Source organism: Oryx dammah, unplaced genomic scaffold (genome assembly GCF_014754425.2).
Source record: "Oryx dammah isolate SB20612 unplaced genomic scaffold, SCBI_Odam_1.1 HiC_scaffold_14, whole genome shotgun sequence".
Lineage (NCBI taxonomy): Eukaryota > Metazoa > Chordata > Mammalia > Artiodactyla > Bovidae > Oryx > Oryx dammah.
In genome coordinates, this window is record NW_024070198.1 from 35,607,491 (window position 1) to 35,623,372 (window position 15,882).

General features: G+C 36.6%; 1 protein-coding gene across 1 annotated transcript in view; it reads left to right on the forward strand.

Annotated features, from left to right (window-relative positions):
• Positions 1-15,882, forward strand: part of CCDC172 (coiled-coil domain containing 172) — a 56,194-nt gene that overhangs the window by 17,477 nt on the left and 22,835 nt on the right. Inside the window, exons 3-4 of the mRNA XM_040254168.1 lie at positions 13,492-13,608; positions 14,847-15,012. Coding sequence (XP_040110102.1) covers positions 13,492-13,608; positions 14,847-15,012 — 283 coding nt within the window. The remainder of the gene's footprint in view (positions 1-13,491; positions 13,609-14,846; positions 15,013-15,882) is intronic.

Below are 15,882 nucleotides of genomic sequence, written 5' to 3' on the forward strand. Positions count from 1 at the left end.
AAGAACACAAAAAAGGAGATGGAGAAATTGGAAAACATAAACTAAATGAAATGGGAGCACTGAATATGAAATAGAAAAAAATGAAACAACCTAGATAAAGTAAAAGATCATCATATAGTCCAGTTGCTTTTAATCATGGCTGCTCAACAGAAACATATCTGGAGCTTTGGAGAAAAAAGCAATACCTGGGTATTTGTATTTTTCAAAAAATACCAAGATAATTCTGATGTGCATCTGGATTTTTAAAAAGCGATTATAGGTTTTTCTATTAAATTATGTAGATTTGGTGATAAAGAATTCTATTTTTTTTCCATTGACCAGTCATGATACAATGGCATTAAGTGAGTAATAGTTACATAATCATAGTAGTAAAATATGTTTATCAGTTTTCACAATCAATAGCCAGACAAAAAATAAAATAATTACAGTTGTAAGCCATAATGGGACCATTAACCTAACAGTATAAAATAATTACATACAGTTTGTGGGGTCAAGCAAAGTGATGTGGTAAGTGGAAATGCATACATGCACATGTTTTCATCCACCCAGCCAGTCTATGTCTTTTGGTTAGTGCATTTTAATCCATCTACATTTAAGGTAATTGTCAATATGTATGATCCTATTGCCATTTTCTTAATTGTTTTGGGTTTATTTTTTGTAGGTCTTTCCCTTCTCTAGTGTTTCCTGAGTAGAGACGTTTCTTTAGCATTTGTTGTAAAGCTGGTTTGCGTGCGTGCTAAGAGTCGTGTCCAACTCTTTGCTATCCTATGGACCAAAGCCCACCAGGTTCTTCTCTCTGTCCATGGGATCCTCCAGTCAGGAATACTGGAATGGGTTGCCATGCCCTCCTCCAGGGGATCTTCCCAACCCAGCGATTGAACTCACATCTCTTAGGTCTCCTGCATTGGTAGGTGGGTTTTTTTTTTTGCCACTAGCACAACCTAGGAAGGCCAAACCTGGTTTGGTGCTGCTGAATTCTCTTGACTTTTGCTTGTCTGGAAAGCCTTTGATTTCTCCATCAAATATGAATGAGAGTCTTGCTGGGTAGAGTATTCTTGGTTGTATGTTCTTTCCTTTCATCACTTTAAATATATCATGCTGTTCCCTTTTGGCTTCCCTTTTAGAGTTTCTGTTGAAAGCTGATTTAAATATTTTATCTTTGTCTTTAGTTTTTGAAAAAGCAAGAGAGTTCCAGAAAAACATCTATTTCTCCTTTATTGACTATGCCAAAGCCTTTGACTGTGTGGATCACAATAAACTGTGGAAAATTCTGAAAGAGATGGGCATACCAGACCACCTGACCTGCCTCTTGAGAAACCTGTATGCAGGTCAAGAAGCAACAGTTAGAACTGGACATGGAACAACAGACTGGTTCCAAATAGGAAAAGGAGTACGTCAAGGCTGTATATTGTCACCCTGCTTATTTAACTTATATGCAGAGTACATCATGAGAAATGCTGAGCTGGAGGAAGCACAAGCCGGAATCAAGATTGGTGCGAGACATATCAATAACCTCAGGTATGTAGATGACACCATCCTTATGGCAGAAAGTGAAGAAGAACTAAAGAGCCTCTTGATGAAAGTAAAAGGAGAGTGAAAAAGTTGGCTTAAAGCTCAACATTCGGAAAACGAAGATCATGGCATCTGGTCCCATCACTTCATGGCAAATAGATGGGGAAACAGTGGCTGACTTTATTTTTCTAGGCTCCAAAATCACTGCAGATGGTGATTGCAGTTATGAAATTAAAAAACCTTTACTCCTTGGAAGGAAATTTATGACCAACCTAGACAGCATATTAAAAAGCAGAGACATTTACTTTACCAACAAAGGTCCATCTAGTCAAGGTTATGGTTTTTCCAGTAGTCATGTATGGATATGAGAGTTGGACTATAAAGAAAGCTGAGTGCCGAAGAATTGATGCTTTTGAATTGTGGTGTTGGAGAAGACTCTTGAGAGTCCGTTGGACAGCAAGGGTATCCAACCAGTCCATCCTAAAGGAGATCAGTCCTGGGTGTTCATTGGAAAGACTGATGTTGAGGCTGAAACTCCAATACTTTCGCCACCTGATGTGAAGAGCTGAGTCGTTTGAAAAGACTCTGATGCTGGGAAAGATTGAGGGGGAGGAGGAGAAGGGGACGACAGAGGATGAGATGGTTGGATGGCATCATTGACTTGATGGACATGGGTTTGGCTGGACTCCAGGAGTTGGTGATGGACAGGGAGGCCTGGCATGCTACAGTTCATGGGATCACAAAGAGTCAGACACGACTGAGTGACTGAACTGAACTGAACTTAGTTTTTGTCAGTTTGCTACTGTGTGTCTTGGGGTGTTCCTCCTTGAGTTTATCCTGCCTGGGACTCTCTGTGCTTCCTGAACTTGGCTGACTATTTCCTTTCCCACGTTTGGGAAATTTTCAGCTATTACTGCTTCAGATATTTTCTCAGGTCCTTTCTCTCTCTGTCCTCTCCTTCTGGGACCCCTATAAAGCAGATGTTGGTACATTTAATGTTGTCCCAGAGGTCTTTTAGGCTGTCTTCCGTTTCTTGTTTTTGTTTTTCATTCTTTTGTCTATGTTCTGTTCTGGGGCAGTGATTTCCACCATTCTGCCCTCCAGGTCACTTGCCTGTTCTTCTGCCTCAGTTACTCTGTTATTGATTCCTTCTAGTATATTGTTCATCTCTGTTTGTTTGTTCTTTCGTTCTTCTAGGTCTTTGGTAAACATTTCTTGGATCTTCTCCATTCTGTTTCCAAGATCCTGGATTATCTTCACTATTACTATTCTGAATTCTTTTTCTGAAAGAATGCTATCTCCAGTTCATTTAGTTGTTTTTCTAGGGTTTTATATTGTTCCTTCATCTGGGACATAACTCTCTGTGGTTTCATCCTGATTAGCTTTCTGTAATGTGGTTTTTGTTTTAGCTGCTGTGGAATTGTGGTTCTCTGTGATTCTTCTGTCTCCCTCTGGTGGATGAGGCTAAGAGGCTTCTGTAAGCTTCTTGATGGGAGGGACAGGGTGGAAAAAACTAGGTCTTGATCTAGTGGGCAGCACATTGCTCAGTAAAGCTTTAATCTAATTATCTGCTAATGAGTGGGGTTTTGCTTCCTCCTTGTTAGTTGTCTGGCCTGAGGTGACCCAGCCCTGGTGTCTGTGGGCTCTCTGGTAGGATTAATGCTGACCTCCAAGAGGGTTTATGCCAAGGGGGACCTTCTAGGACTGCTGCTGCCAGTACCCCTATCCTGTGTCGAGCCGCTGCCAACCCACACTGCCACAGGAGACCCTCCAACGCTAGCAGGTAGTTTTGGTTCAGTCTCCTGTGGGGTCACTGCTCCCTTCCTCTGGTGTTGGTGTGTGTAGGATTTTTTTGTGCCCTGGAAGACTGGAGTCTCTGTTTCCCCCAGTCTAGTGGAAGTCCTATAATCAAATCCCACTGGCCTTCAAGGTCAGATTCCTTGGGATTTCCCATCCTGTCAGATCCCCAGGCTGGGAAACCTGACGTGGGGCTCAGAAGCTTCACAACAGTGGGAAAACTTCTTTGGTATTACTGTTCTCCAGTTTGTGGAACACCCACCTGGCAGGTATGGAATTTGATTTTATCATGATTGTTCACGTCCTACCGTCTCACTGACGTTTGTTCTTTGTCTTTAGACATGGGACATCTTTTTTTGGTGTGCTCCAAACCAGGTGGTCTGATATTCCCATCTTTTTAAGAATTTTTCACAGTTTGTTGTGATCCACACAAAGGCTTTAGCATAGTCAATGAAGCAGATGTTTCTTTCTTTTTCTGTGACTCAATGGATGGTGGCAATTTGATCTCTGGTTCCTTTGCCTTTACTAAATCCAGTTTATACATCTGGAAGTTCTCAGTTCAGGTACTATTGAAGCCTAGCTTGAAGAATTTTGAGCATTACCTTGATAGCATGCGAAATGAGCACAGTTGTGTGCTGGTTTGAACATTCCTTGGCATTGCCTTTCTTTGGAATTGGAATGAAAACTGACCTTTCCCAGTCCTGTGGCCACTGCTGAGTTTTCCAAATTTGCTGGCATATTGAGTGCAGCACTTAAACAGCATCATCTTTTCAGATTTGAAATAGGTCAGTTGGAATTCCATCACCTCCTCTAGCTTTGTTCATAACAATGCTTCCTAAGGCCCACTTGATTTTGGACTCCAGGATGTCTGGCTCTAGGTGAGTGATCACACCATCATGGTTTTCTGGGTCATTAAGATCTTTTTTGTACAATTCTTCTGTGTAGTTTTGCCACCCCTTCTTAATCTCTTCTGCTTATGTTAGGTCCTTATCATTTCTGTCCTTTATTGTGCCCATCTTTCCATGAAGTATTCCCTTGGTATCTCTTATTTTCTTGAAGAGCTTGCTAGTCTTTCTCATTCTATTGTTTTCCTCTTTTTTTTTTTTTTTGGCATTTTCCACTTAAGATGGCTTTCTTATCTCTCCTTGCTATTCTCTGAAACTCTGCATGCAATCAGGTCAATCGTTCCCTTTCTTCTTTGCCTTTTTCTCCATTTACTATACTTTGGATATATCAGTAAATGTATATCTAAGTAAACAGTTTTTAATGGTAGCATAGTTTCCCATTAAATGGCTATGATATATTTTATGTAACTGATTTTCTATTTATAATGTGATTATTAATATCACTGTGATGATACTTTTATACATACATCCTTGTGCACTTATTTTTTGGGGGTAAAGTCCTAGAAATCAAATTGGTAGATAACAGTTGATCCTTGAACAATGTAGGTTTGAACTACATGGGTACGGTTACATGAAGATTTCTTTTAAATAAATCCTGCAGTACTGCATGATCTGATTGATTGAATGTGAGGATTAGAACTGTGGTTATGGAGATCTGACTATGAATTATACGTAGATTTTTTACTGTACCAAGGATCAGTCCCCCAACCCTTGTGTTGTCCAAGGGAGGGTCAACTGTATTCGTAAGACTTTTGATAATTTCCAAATTGTCCTCAGAAAAGTTCCAGATTGTATTTCTACAATTTCACTATTTGTACAATAGAAATGATTGATTTTCTTTACAAATGTGTCAACAGTGATGGCTTTTATGGTTTTAATTTGAACGTTTTAGGTTACTTATATTTTCATTTGTTAGGATTGTTCATAGTTACTTTGTGTATTGCTTAATAATATCCTTTTCTTGTCTTTTTCTCACTGAATTCTAGCTTTTTATATGCAATAGATATGAACTCTTTCTTTGTCATTTGTTGCAAATTTTATTATTTGTAACTTTTTAAAATCAAAATTTAGAATCTTGTGTTACTAGAAATTTTAAGCCTTTTGTTTGTTTCTGAAGTTCATTGTTTAAGCAATGTCTTTTTCCAGTTTTTTACAAGTCTTTTTCTTACTCATAAATGAAAATGATTGCCTGTTTTTCTCCTGGGTAAATGTCACATGTTTCTCATTGACTGGAAACACCATCTTTATGATGTAGTTGTATATAAAACACCAGCTTGTGTTTTTGTGTGAAACTGTGTATTTGTATCTGTTCTAATATATGCTGTATAATTCTGTTAATCTATTTGCTTTGTCACCAGTATCACATTCACTTAAATTAGCTTTATAATACCTTTGATGCTCTGGAAGAACAATTTCTTTTTTAGAATTTTCCTGATTCTCTTTGTTTGTTTGTTTTCCAAAATGAATTCGAGATCATTTTATCAAGATCCAACAAATATATTGCAGTTTTAATTAAGGTTATACTCAGTTTATATGGAGAGAACTGATATGTTTACAACTATGAATTTTCACATTCACAAATACAGTGTATCTTTCTATTTATTTATACTTCCTTTTATGTTCCTCAGTATAGGCTTTTTCATATAGGTCTCAGATACTTCTTGTTAACTTTACGTGTGGTTTTATTTATTTTGTTTATGCTGTTATAAATGGGATCTTTTCCTTTTTTTTTCTACTTGTTGTTGGTAAATAGAAAAAAATACTATTACTAGCCTTTTTACTGAACTCTTCATTATTTCTAACAGTGTCTTGGATTTACTAAGTATACAATAATCATATTTGCTCAAAGAAATGAAAAAGAGAGAGAACTGTGTGCCAGGTTTTTGAATCATCATATCTCTTACAGAACAAACCTACATAGCAGTGGTCTTATCAGGCATCCTTATAATCCCTAGTGAAAAGAAGAGATGAGCCAAGACTTGACTGAGATGAAGGAATGAACCATGAGGAATCTGGAGAAAGGGATTTCTAGGCAGAGAATAGCCAGTTCAAAGGCCTTGAGGAGAGAGTGTGGCTGGATGTTTGGGGAATAACAAGGAGACCAGTGTGGCTAGAGAGGAGTGATTGAAGAAGAGACTGGTAGAAGATAAGGTTATAGAGGGAATCAGTTCAGTTCAGTCACTCAGTCGTGTCTGACTCTTTGTAACCCCATGAATTGCAGCACGCCAGGCCTCCCTGTCCATCACCAACTCCCAGAGTTCACCCAAACTCATGTCCATTGAGTTAGTGATGCCATCCAACCATCTCATCCTCTGTTGTCCCCTTCTCCTCCTGCCCCCAATCCCTCCCAGCATTAGAGTCTTTTCCAATGAGTCAGCTCTTCACATGAGGTGGCCAAAGTACTGGAGTTTCAGCTTTAGCATCAGTCCTTCCAAAGAATACCTAGGACTGATCTCCTTTAGAATGGACTGGTTGGATCTCTGTGCAGTCCAAGGTCAAAAGCATCAATTCTTCGGTGTTCAGCTTTCTTCACAGTCCAACTTTCACCACTGGAAAAACCATAGCCTTGACTAGATGGACCTTTGTTGGCAAAATAATGTCTCTGCTTTTGAATATGCTATCTAGGTTGGTGATAACTTTCCTTCCAAGGAGTAACTGTCTTTTAATTTCATAACTACAGTCACCATCTGCAGTGATTTTGGAGCCCCCCAAAATAAAGTCTGACACTGTTTCCACTGTTTGCCCATCTATTTGCCATGAAGTGATGGGACCAGTTGCCATGATCTTAGTTTTCTGAATGTTGAGCTTTAAGCCAGCTTTTTCACTCTCCTCTTTCACTTTCATCAAAGGCTTTTTAGTTCCTCTTCACTTTCTGCCATAAGGGTGGTGTCATCTGCATATCTGAGGTTATTGATATTTCTCCCGGCAATCTTGATTCCAGCTTGTGCTTCATCCAGCCCAACGTTTCTCATGATGTACTCTGCATGTAGGTTAAATAAGCAGGGTGACAATATACAGCCTTGACATACTCTTTTTCCTATTTCCAAAATCAGATTGATTGTATTCTTTGCAGCCAAAGATGGAGAAGCTCTATACAGTCAGCAAAAACAAGACCGGGAGCTGACTGTGGCTCAGATCATGAACTCCTTATTGCCAAATTCAGGCTTAAATTGAAGAAAGTAGGGAAAACCACTAGACCATTCAGGCATGACCTAAATCAAATTCCTTATGATTATACAGTGGAAGTGAGAAGTAGATTTAAGGGATTAGATCTGATAGAGTGCCTGATGAACTATGGACAGAGGTTTGTGACATTGTACAGGAGATGGGGATCAAGACCATCCCCATGGAAAAGAAATGCAAAAAAGCAAAATGGCTGTCTGGGGAGGCCTTACAAATAGCTGTGAGAAGAAGAGAAGCAAAAAGCAAAGGAGAAAAGGAAAGATATAAGCATCTGAATGCAGAGTTCCAAAGAATAGCAAGGAGAGATAACAAAGCCTTCCTCAGCAATCAATGCAAAGAAATAGAGGAAAACAACAGAATGGGAAAGACTAGAGATCTCTTCAAGAAAATTAGAGATACCAAGGGAACATTTCATGCAAAGATGGGCTCAATAAAGGACAGACATGGTATGGACCTAACAGAAGCAGAAGATATTAAGAAGAGGTGGCAAGAATACAGAGAAGAACTGTACAAAAAAGATCTTCATGACCAAGATAATCACGATGGTGTGATCACTCACCTAGAGCTAAACATCCTGGAATGTGAAGTCAAGTGGGCCTTAGAAAGCATCAGTAGCAACAAAGCTAGTGGAGGTGATGGAATTCCAGTTGAGCTGTTTCAAATAGATGCAATAAGGGAGTGCATCATGTAAAGCCTTATGAGCAATTGTAAGGACTAATATTTACTAACACTGAACCTTCTTTGCTTATCTATATTAGGATTACTGTGTCATAGTGAGTTATTCTTTAAGCATTCCATCTGTGGTTAAGAATTGTATTTATTAAAAAAATGTGCTGTGTACTCAGTCGCTTCAGTTGCGTCTAACTCTGCAACCCCATGGACTGTAGCCTACCAGGTTCCTTTGTCCATGGGATTCTCTAGACAAAAATACTGGAATTGGTTGCCATTTCCTTCTCCTATTAAAAAAACAATAGATCTACTTTTTAAGTTAATATCTGCAACTGATAGAGTATTCATTGACGTACTCTAGTGTTTAAATAGCGGTACAAACACATTCTTACCCCAGTACCATGATTATGAATGTGGAAGCTTCTACCTAACTTTCATGATGTTTTCTTGTGTAGTGTCTATTCTACTATTGGGCAGAGCATTTAATCAGCAAAATATCAGATCCTAAAAGTTGAAATTATTTTAAGCAACAGCATCCACAGCAAAGTGTAGATTATACTTTGTGCTTTGTTTCAGTTCAGTTCAGTTCAGTCACTCAGTCGTGTCCAACTCTTTGCAACCCCAGGGACGGCAGCACGCCAGGCCTCCCTGTCCATCACCAACTTCCAGAGTTTTCTCAAACTCATGTCCATTGAGTCGGTGATGCTATCCAACCATCTCATCCTCTGTCGTCCCCTCTCCTCCTACCTTCAATCTTTCCCAGCATCAGTGTCTTTTCAAATGACTCAGCTCTTCGCATCAGGTGGCCAAAGTACTGGAGTTTCAGCTTCAGCATCAGTCCTTCCAATGAATACCCAGGACTGGTCTCCTTTAGGATGGACTGGTTGGATACCCTTGCTGTCCAACGGACTCTCAAGAGTCTTCTTCAACACCACAGTTCCAAAGCATCAATTCTTTGGTGCTCAGCTTTTCTTTTCAGAGTCCAACTCTCACATCCATACATGACTATTGGAAAAGCCATAGCCTTGACTAGACGGACCTTTGTTGGCAAAGTAATGTCTTTGCTTTTCAATATGCTATCTAGGTTGGTCATAACTTTTCTTCCAAGGAGTAAGCATCTTTTAATTTCATGGCTGCAGTCACCGTCTGTAGTGATTCTGGAGCCCAAAAAAATAGTCTCTCATTGTTTCCTCATCTATTTGCCATGAAATGATGGGACCAGATGCCATGATCTTAGTTTTCTGAATGTTGAGCTTTAAGCCAACTTTTTCACTCTCCTCTTTCACTTTCATCAAGAGGCTCTTTAGTTCTTCTTCACTTTCTGCCATAAGGGTGGTGTCATCTGCATATCTGAGGTTATTGATATTTCTCCCGGCAATCTTGATTCCAGCTCGTGCTTCTTCCAGCTCAGCGTTTCTCATGATGTACTCTGCATATAAGTTAAATAAGCAGGGTGACAATATACAGCCTTGATGTACTCCTTTTCCTATTTGGAACCAGTCTGTTGTTCCATGTCCAGTTCTAACTGTTGCTTTGTGACCTGCATATAGATTTCTCAAGAGGCAGGTCAGGTGGTCTGGTATTCCCATCTCTTGAAGAATTTTCCAGTTTGTTGTGATCCACACAGTCAAAGGCTTTGGCATAGTCAATAAAGCAGAACTAGATGTTTTTCTGGAACTCTCTCGCTTTTTCAGTGATCCTATGGATGTTGGCAATTTGATCTCTGGTTCCTTGGCCTTTTCTAAGACCAGCTTGAACATCTGAAAGTTCACGGTTCACGTATTGTTGAAGCCTGACTTGGAGAATTTTGAGCATTACTCAAAATTCTTTATTTACTGGAACCCAAACACTAATTTCACATCCTTGGTCATTCTCAATTTTCAAGTTATTTTGGTGGAAAAATACCTAAGGGTGTCCAAGTGGCAAGAGTATTGAAGAGTCCCAAATAATGCCTATGCTGAAAACTGACATAGTTGACCAGATAAGTCAACTCACTGGGAAAGCTACAAGCTCTATTGACAGCTCAGATATCCCAGGAGAAATAAGACAGGGGAAGAAACAAGCAAAATCTTTATTGCTGAAAAAGAGTGTTGGCACTGTTACAAATTAAAATTTTTCAAAAGAGCAATATTTTCTGACAAAGCTTGGCTGTTCGATTCTAGAATATAATTTTACAGCTGCACACAGATATTTTCATTTCATTTGTAGTCAGAGGAAGGAACAAGATGAGAAAGAGAAATCTGAACCTTCCACTCCTTTGTTTTTATTGTTTGTAACCCCTTGAGATCCCTGGGTAATGTAGCAGATACAGCCAGTCGTTTCTTTTTGTAAGTAAGTCTTTTTGTTTGTTTCTTTGCTTTTATCATGGATGTCCAGGCTACTATGAGTGTAAGATAGTGCCTCAATTCAAACCTGACCCAGAGATAAGTTCAAAAATATCTTTTTAAATTACAATTTTGCATCTCTTTTAATATCTTTCCAATTCTGATTCCTACCCATACTTTTGGAACAAAAGAAAGATGAGAGAAATCTCTAATGATGATTTATTCTGTGAAATGACCTCATCTTGTGACCCTATCAGTATCTTCAGGGTTATATTTGGAATATTATATAGAGGTAGATATGGTTTTAAAAAGTCAGAATGTGAAAAATAATTTAAGAAATGAGTTTTGATAACAGGAAGAACAAAGGGAACAGCGAGAAACACATTCCACAAATAGGTGGTCTTTTAGTAGCTTTTTTAGCTTTTAAAGCTTTTTTAATAGTAAAATTAATAACTTATACTTGGTAGATGGAACTGGATGGATCCTAAAGCATTTGACCCCTGAGTTACAATAAAATAGAAGGCCTGATAACATCAGACCCCATGTAGTTCCCACAGCCATAACTTATTGCAGCCCTCAGCTTGTGAGTCAGCATATCATAGGCATCTGTTCTTTCTTAAGCTTCCTAACTTGAGCTTCTCCAAAGTCCTGCTTCTTTCTTCTATTGCTCTCTTTTCCCTACTTGCCAATTCTATTATGCATTAAATGTTTTCATCACAGATCCTAAGTAAATTTAAAAATTAATGTTACTGTAATCTTTCTGTAGTAATTGATTCTCTGGGACTTTTTAGGTCTTGATTAAAAGAGGAAAATGTATGAGAAGATAGAGTGTAAAACAGAAAGTAAGAATGAAGAGTACACCAATAATGAGTTAAGGCAAAGAAGTAAAAAGACCTCAAAGTGGATAATTTACATAGAATTTTAGGGAAGAGAAAAATTTCAGCTATACCTTTCTTACAGATCTTTTAAATAGTTGTCTAATTTTCATTTGGTGTATTTAGATTTCATTTTTTTCAGGTTATGATAAAGCATTCCAATTAAATGACAGTATGTCTAATATCTTTCTTTAATTATTATTTTCCCTTTTAAGAAAGAAGACATGAGTTCAGTGATAATTTTAGGTCTTAGTGATAGCTGTAATAGCACACCTTAACTTCTGAGCCCTTAACATACGACTTTTCTGAATCTGAGTAATAAATTTGTTTGTCTTACTTTAAACTTCCTTAGTTTAATAAATAATATTTTCTCCATTTTTGGTTTTCATTGCAGATTTGACTACAGATAGTGGTAGAAGCAGAATCAGAATTTAGGAATTTTGATTCTGAAAGGCATATTACATAAAATACCTAATTGGATTAACCCAAGATTTATCCAGCCTGATGTTTGGTCTCAAAGCATTTTTTGTTGGCATTGATGGTTCTTGTTCATAATTGCAACTCTGAGAGTTAGGAGTATACTGCAAGCAACCTTTTCTCAATGAGTTCTGATAGACTTAGTATTTGGTAATTTTTCTGTCTCTTATCCTGTATACTTTCAACTTTTACTGTTGTCAGAGACTGAAGTCCTGTTTTAGTTCCAAAAGTATCTTTATATTACTGTGAAATAGTTCTAGTATTTCCATAATAGGACAATGGTTTAGAAGCAGTAAAGTCAGAAGAACTGAATTTTAGTCCTGAGTTTCCCCCTAATTAATTATATAACTTTTGTTAAGGTATTAACATCTTTGGAACTCATTTTACTCTCATTTATATAATATATATTAAATAGCTTAGAAGTATTTTCTTATTTGAAATAAATGTGATAGAATTCATGATCATAGCTTTGCTCACCATTGTTTCCAGTTTGTATATGATTTTATAGATCAAGACATATGTTTTCTAATTTCTGTCTTCTCAGACAGTAAAATACTGCCCCATTCACCCCTCCCCCAATTCTGAAAGTATTTTCTGAATCCCTTTGGTCATGTAAGTTGTACCTTTCTAATCTTTCTTTATTGATGATAGAGTTGATGAAATCAGCACTAAGTGCTGAAGGTATGGGCAGATGTGCTATGATATTATATAAATGTAAGATCATATTTTCTGTTTTATTTCAGCTGCTTTTTTTAATGCCAGTATTTGTAGGGCTTTTTAGCCATATCATTTCAAAATGTCTTTTAGGCCAGCCCTTTGGGTCTGGACCAGACTATTCCTAAACTCTTTACTATTCAATATCTACTTGGACAGAGATTTCACAACCTGTCTCTCACCTTGAAGAAGCTCTTATAGCTAACATAAATCTTGCTTTTTGCAATTTAAGTTCAGATTTATTCCTTTTTCTTTTCTCTTTGCAGATGGGAACAGCCCCAAACTTGAAGTGATGCTTTCTTATGAGGGCCAGTACTGAATGTAGTGGAAGGATTGTTTCCAGTCTGGCATCATTTTCAGCTTTTACATATTAAAGCTTCCTGACTTTCATTTCAATATTCATAGTCTCAAGAGATGCTATTCTTTATAGCCCAAGTGAAATAACAGTTACATATCTAATATTAATGTTTATTATATCTTTTGCTAGTTAGAACCAAATGAGGTACTAAAATAAAAAATGAGTTCTCAAAACCCATTTGAGAACTTTAACAGATTTGTGTTTTATTGGGTATAACTATAGTCATGGGAGTGGATTTTTGCCTGTGGTTTGTAGGTTTGATCTCATTATTTTATTAGTCATATTGTATACATGATTTCTCCATCATATTTTCTAGTAATAAGACTAAAAACTTGTTCTTTAAAACAAGCTGTCTTGAAGCAAATTTCAATGTGTGTCATCAAAAAGCTTTAGTACCTAAGCTACCAAATGTACTAGATATCAGGAAAAAGCAAATGCATTCTCTGCCCTTGATGTGCCTATAGTTTTATTAGAGGAAGAGATTATAAAAATTATAAAGCACTTATAAAATAATTTAAGATAGAGCATATAAAGTAGATGTTTAATGTGAATTTTATTTTTCATTTTAAAGGTTGATATAAAAATTTTTATACTATACAGATCTATTCTATTAACTAAGATACCCTGAAATGTCTAATTGTTTCATTCTGATTTCTTTTTTTTTTTTTGCTTTAAAGGTTCAGCAGTTTTCTGAAAAAGCCTTCCTCTTACAGCTTTTGAAAACGCATGAAAATGCCTTAGAAAGACAGTGCAATGAAATTACAAACCAAAGGAATATGCTTCTCCAAACCTTTGTACGTCTCCAGCAACTTGGAAAAGTTTATTTTACTAATTGTATCAAAAATTTGTATAAAAATATGCTTTAGATATATGTTTAGAAAAATCATCCATACGCATATTGGCAGGTAGTCCTCTTAAGATATGGAAAATTATTAAGTGCTATTTTAAACCAATTGGTAGAGTAATATGGTTTGAAAGAATTAAATTGTCAGGATGCACTATAGAAATTATTTGCTGTTGTAATAAGCATAAAAGAAACATTGAAACTGAGTTGAATTGCTTAGGCTTCAAGATCTTGGTTTTAATGCTTTTGAAAGGCACAGAGATTCAAACTTGCGGCAAATTAATGGATGTGGGTGCAAAGATAGATTTTGTTTATTTTTTAAATCATAAATCACAGCAAACAGACTCAGTAGCTTTAAATGACAAGAACAGCTTAGGAATATAATCTATAACTAATTGACTTTTTGAAGAAATACATTTTAAACTGTTAAAAATATATATCCAGAGTCAGAATCAACCACCAAATGGTTATGAATGGCATGGCAAGTTTCCAGCTGTAGCTCTTAATTAGTTATGTTTCTTGGAAAAAAATTAGAAAACACAGTAATGTTTAGGTCTACCATTGTCAAAAAGTTTAGGTTCTAGCATTGTTTAAAGTTTCTGGAAATTCTTATTTCTTTCTACTTCATGTTGACATTTTATGAAATTTAAACTGTTATTTAGAACTGTATTTGAAATGACCATGTAATTTTACCTTGTCTACATTTTAAAAGATTTTCTTGGAGTTTACACTTAAAGGACAGTAATTCCTTTGACTGTAAATCTGCATTTTCAACTTTGGTCATTTAATTCTTTTACCATCCAGTTGCAGTGTAATTCCTTTGAGTATAGATTTTCAACTTTGATCATTTAGTTGTTTTACCACAAATTTTGCAATGACAAAATGGCATATATGCCTGTAAGTTTAATACACAAACAGACACATACATAATGATGGGTGGTAAAATTTCTACCTCAATAATTCTCCTAAAATATTAAGGATAAATCTTTCACATGAAAATAGTTGGTTGTTATCATGTAATAACCTCAGTTTTAAAATTAATATTGCTGGAGGAATATAACATTTTAGTACCAGGAATATAATTTTCTGTGTTATTCTCAGTATTTCCAAATGATTGAATTTTAATCATTACAGAAGAATATTGTTGAAATTAACACCTATATTTGGTCCTTTGTTTCCATTTTTCAGGAGGCTACAAAAAGAAGAGTTACAGAGGAGGAAGAAAAATTTATTAAGGAAATTACAGACTTCAATAATGAATATGAATTAACAAAGAAACGAGAGCTTTTGATGAAAGAAAATGTCAAGATTCAAATATCTGACTTAGAAAACCAGGCAAACATTCTTAAAATGGGTGTGAAAACATAGTACCACCTCATTTATCTGGCATTAATGAAGATAACTTATTTTGACTTAATGAATTTTCCAGAAACTTTACATTTTTATAAGTAAATTGGGTTATTGCATTGCTATTCTTTTACTTTTATCTTAATTGTATGTCTCTTTTACTGTGAGCTGTCTCAAGCTCTTTAGAAGTAGGTGTGATATGATCATTGGTCTTTTATTTAATAACCAAATTCTGTTTACTATCTGTTATATATTAGGCACCCTTCTAGGTCCTGGAGGTATAAAACTAAAATGTAAGGGGATGAAATATATAGGCAGATATTTATAGTACATTGTGATAGAAACTATATAGGTGATATTATTGCTGTGATCTTTATTCTACCATCAGTACAGTTTAGGAAACACTGTTAAACAATGGGGTAGGGAGAATTCCATTTCAGAAACATTAGTATGCAGGTAATTGCAGTCTGTAATAAGATCCTGATCTAAAGAAATTATCAAAGAGAGGCTAGTGGTGAAGAATCCATCTGTCAATGCGAGAGACAGGGGTTTGATCTCTGGCCAGGGAAAATGCCATATGCAGTAGAGCAGCTAAGCCCTTGTTCTGCAGCTGTTGAGCCCATGTGCCTCAACTACTGAAGCCCACATGACCTAAGCTTAAGCTTGTACTGTGCAGAAAGAGAAGCCACCACAATGAGAAACCTGCCCACAGCAACTAAGAGTAGCACCTGCTCACTGTAACTAGAGAAAACCCTGCACAAAATGAAGACTCAGTACAGCCATAAATAAATAAAATTATTAAAAAAAATAGAAGTTACCAAAGAGAGGAGAAGACAAAGAGATTTTTAGGAAGAATGACAGATATTTCACTGACTAA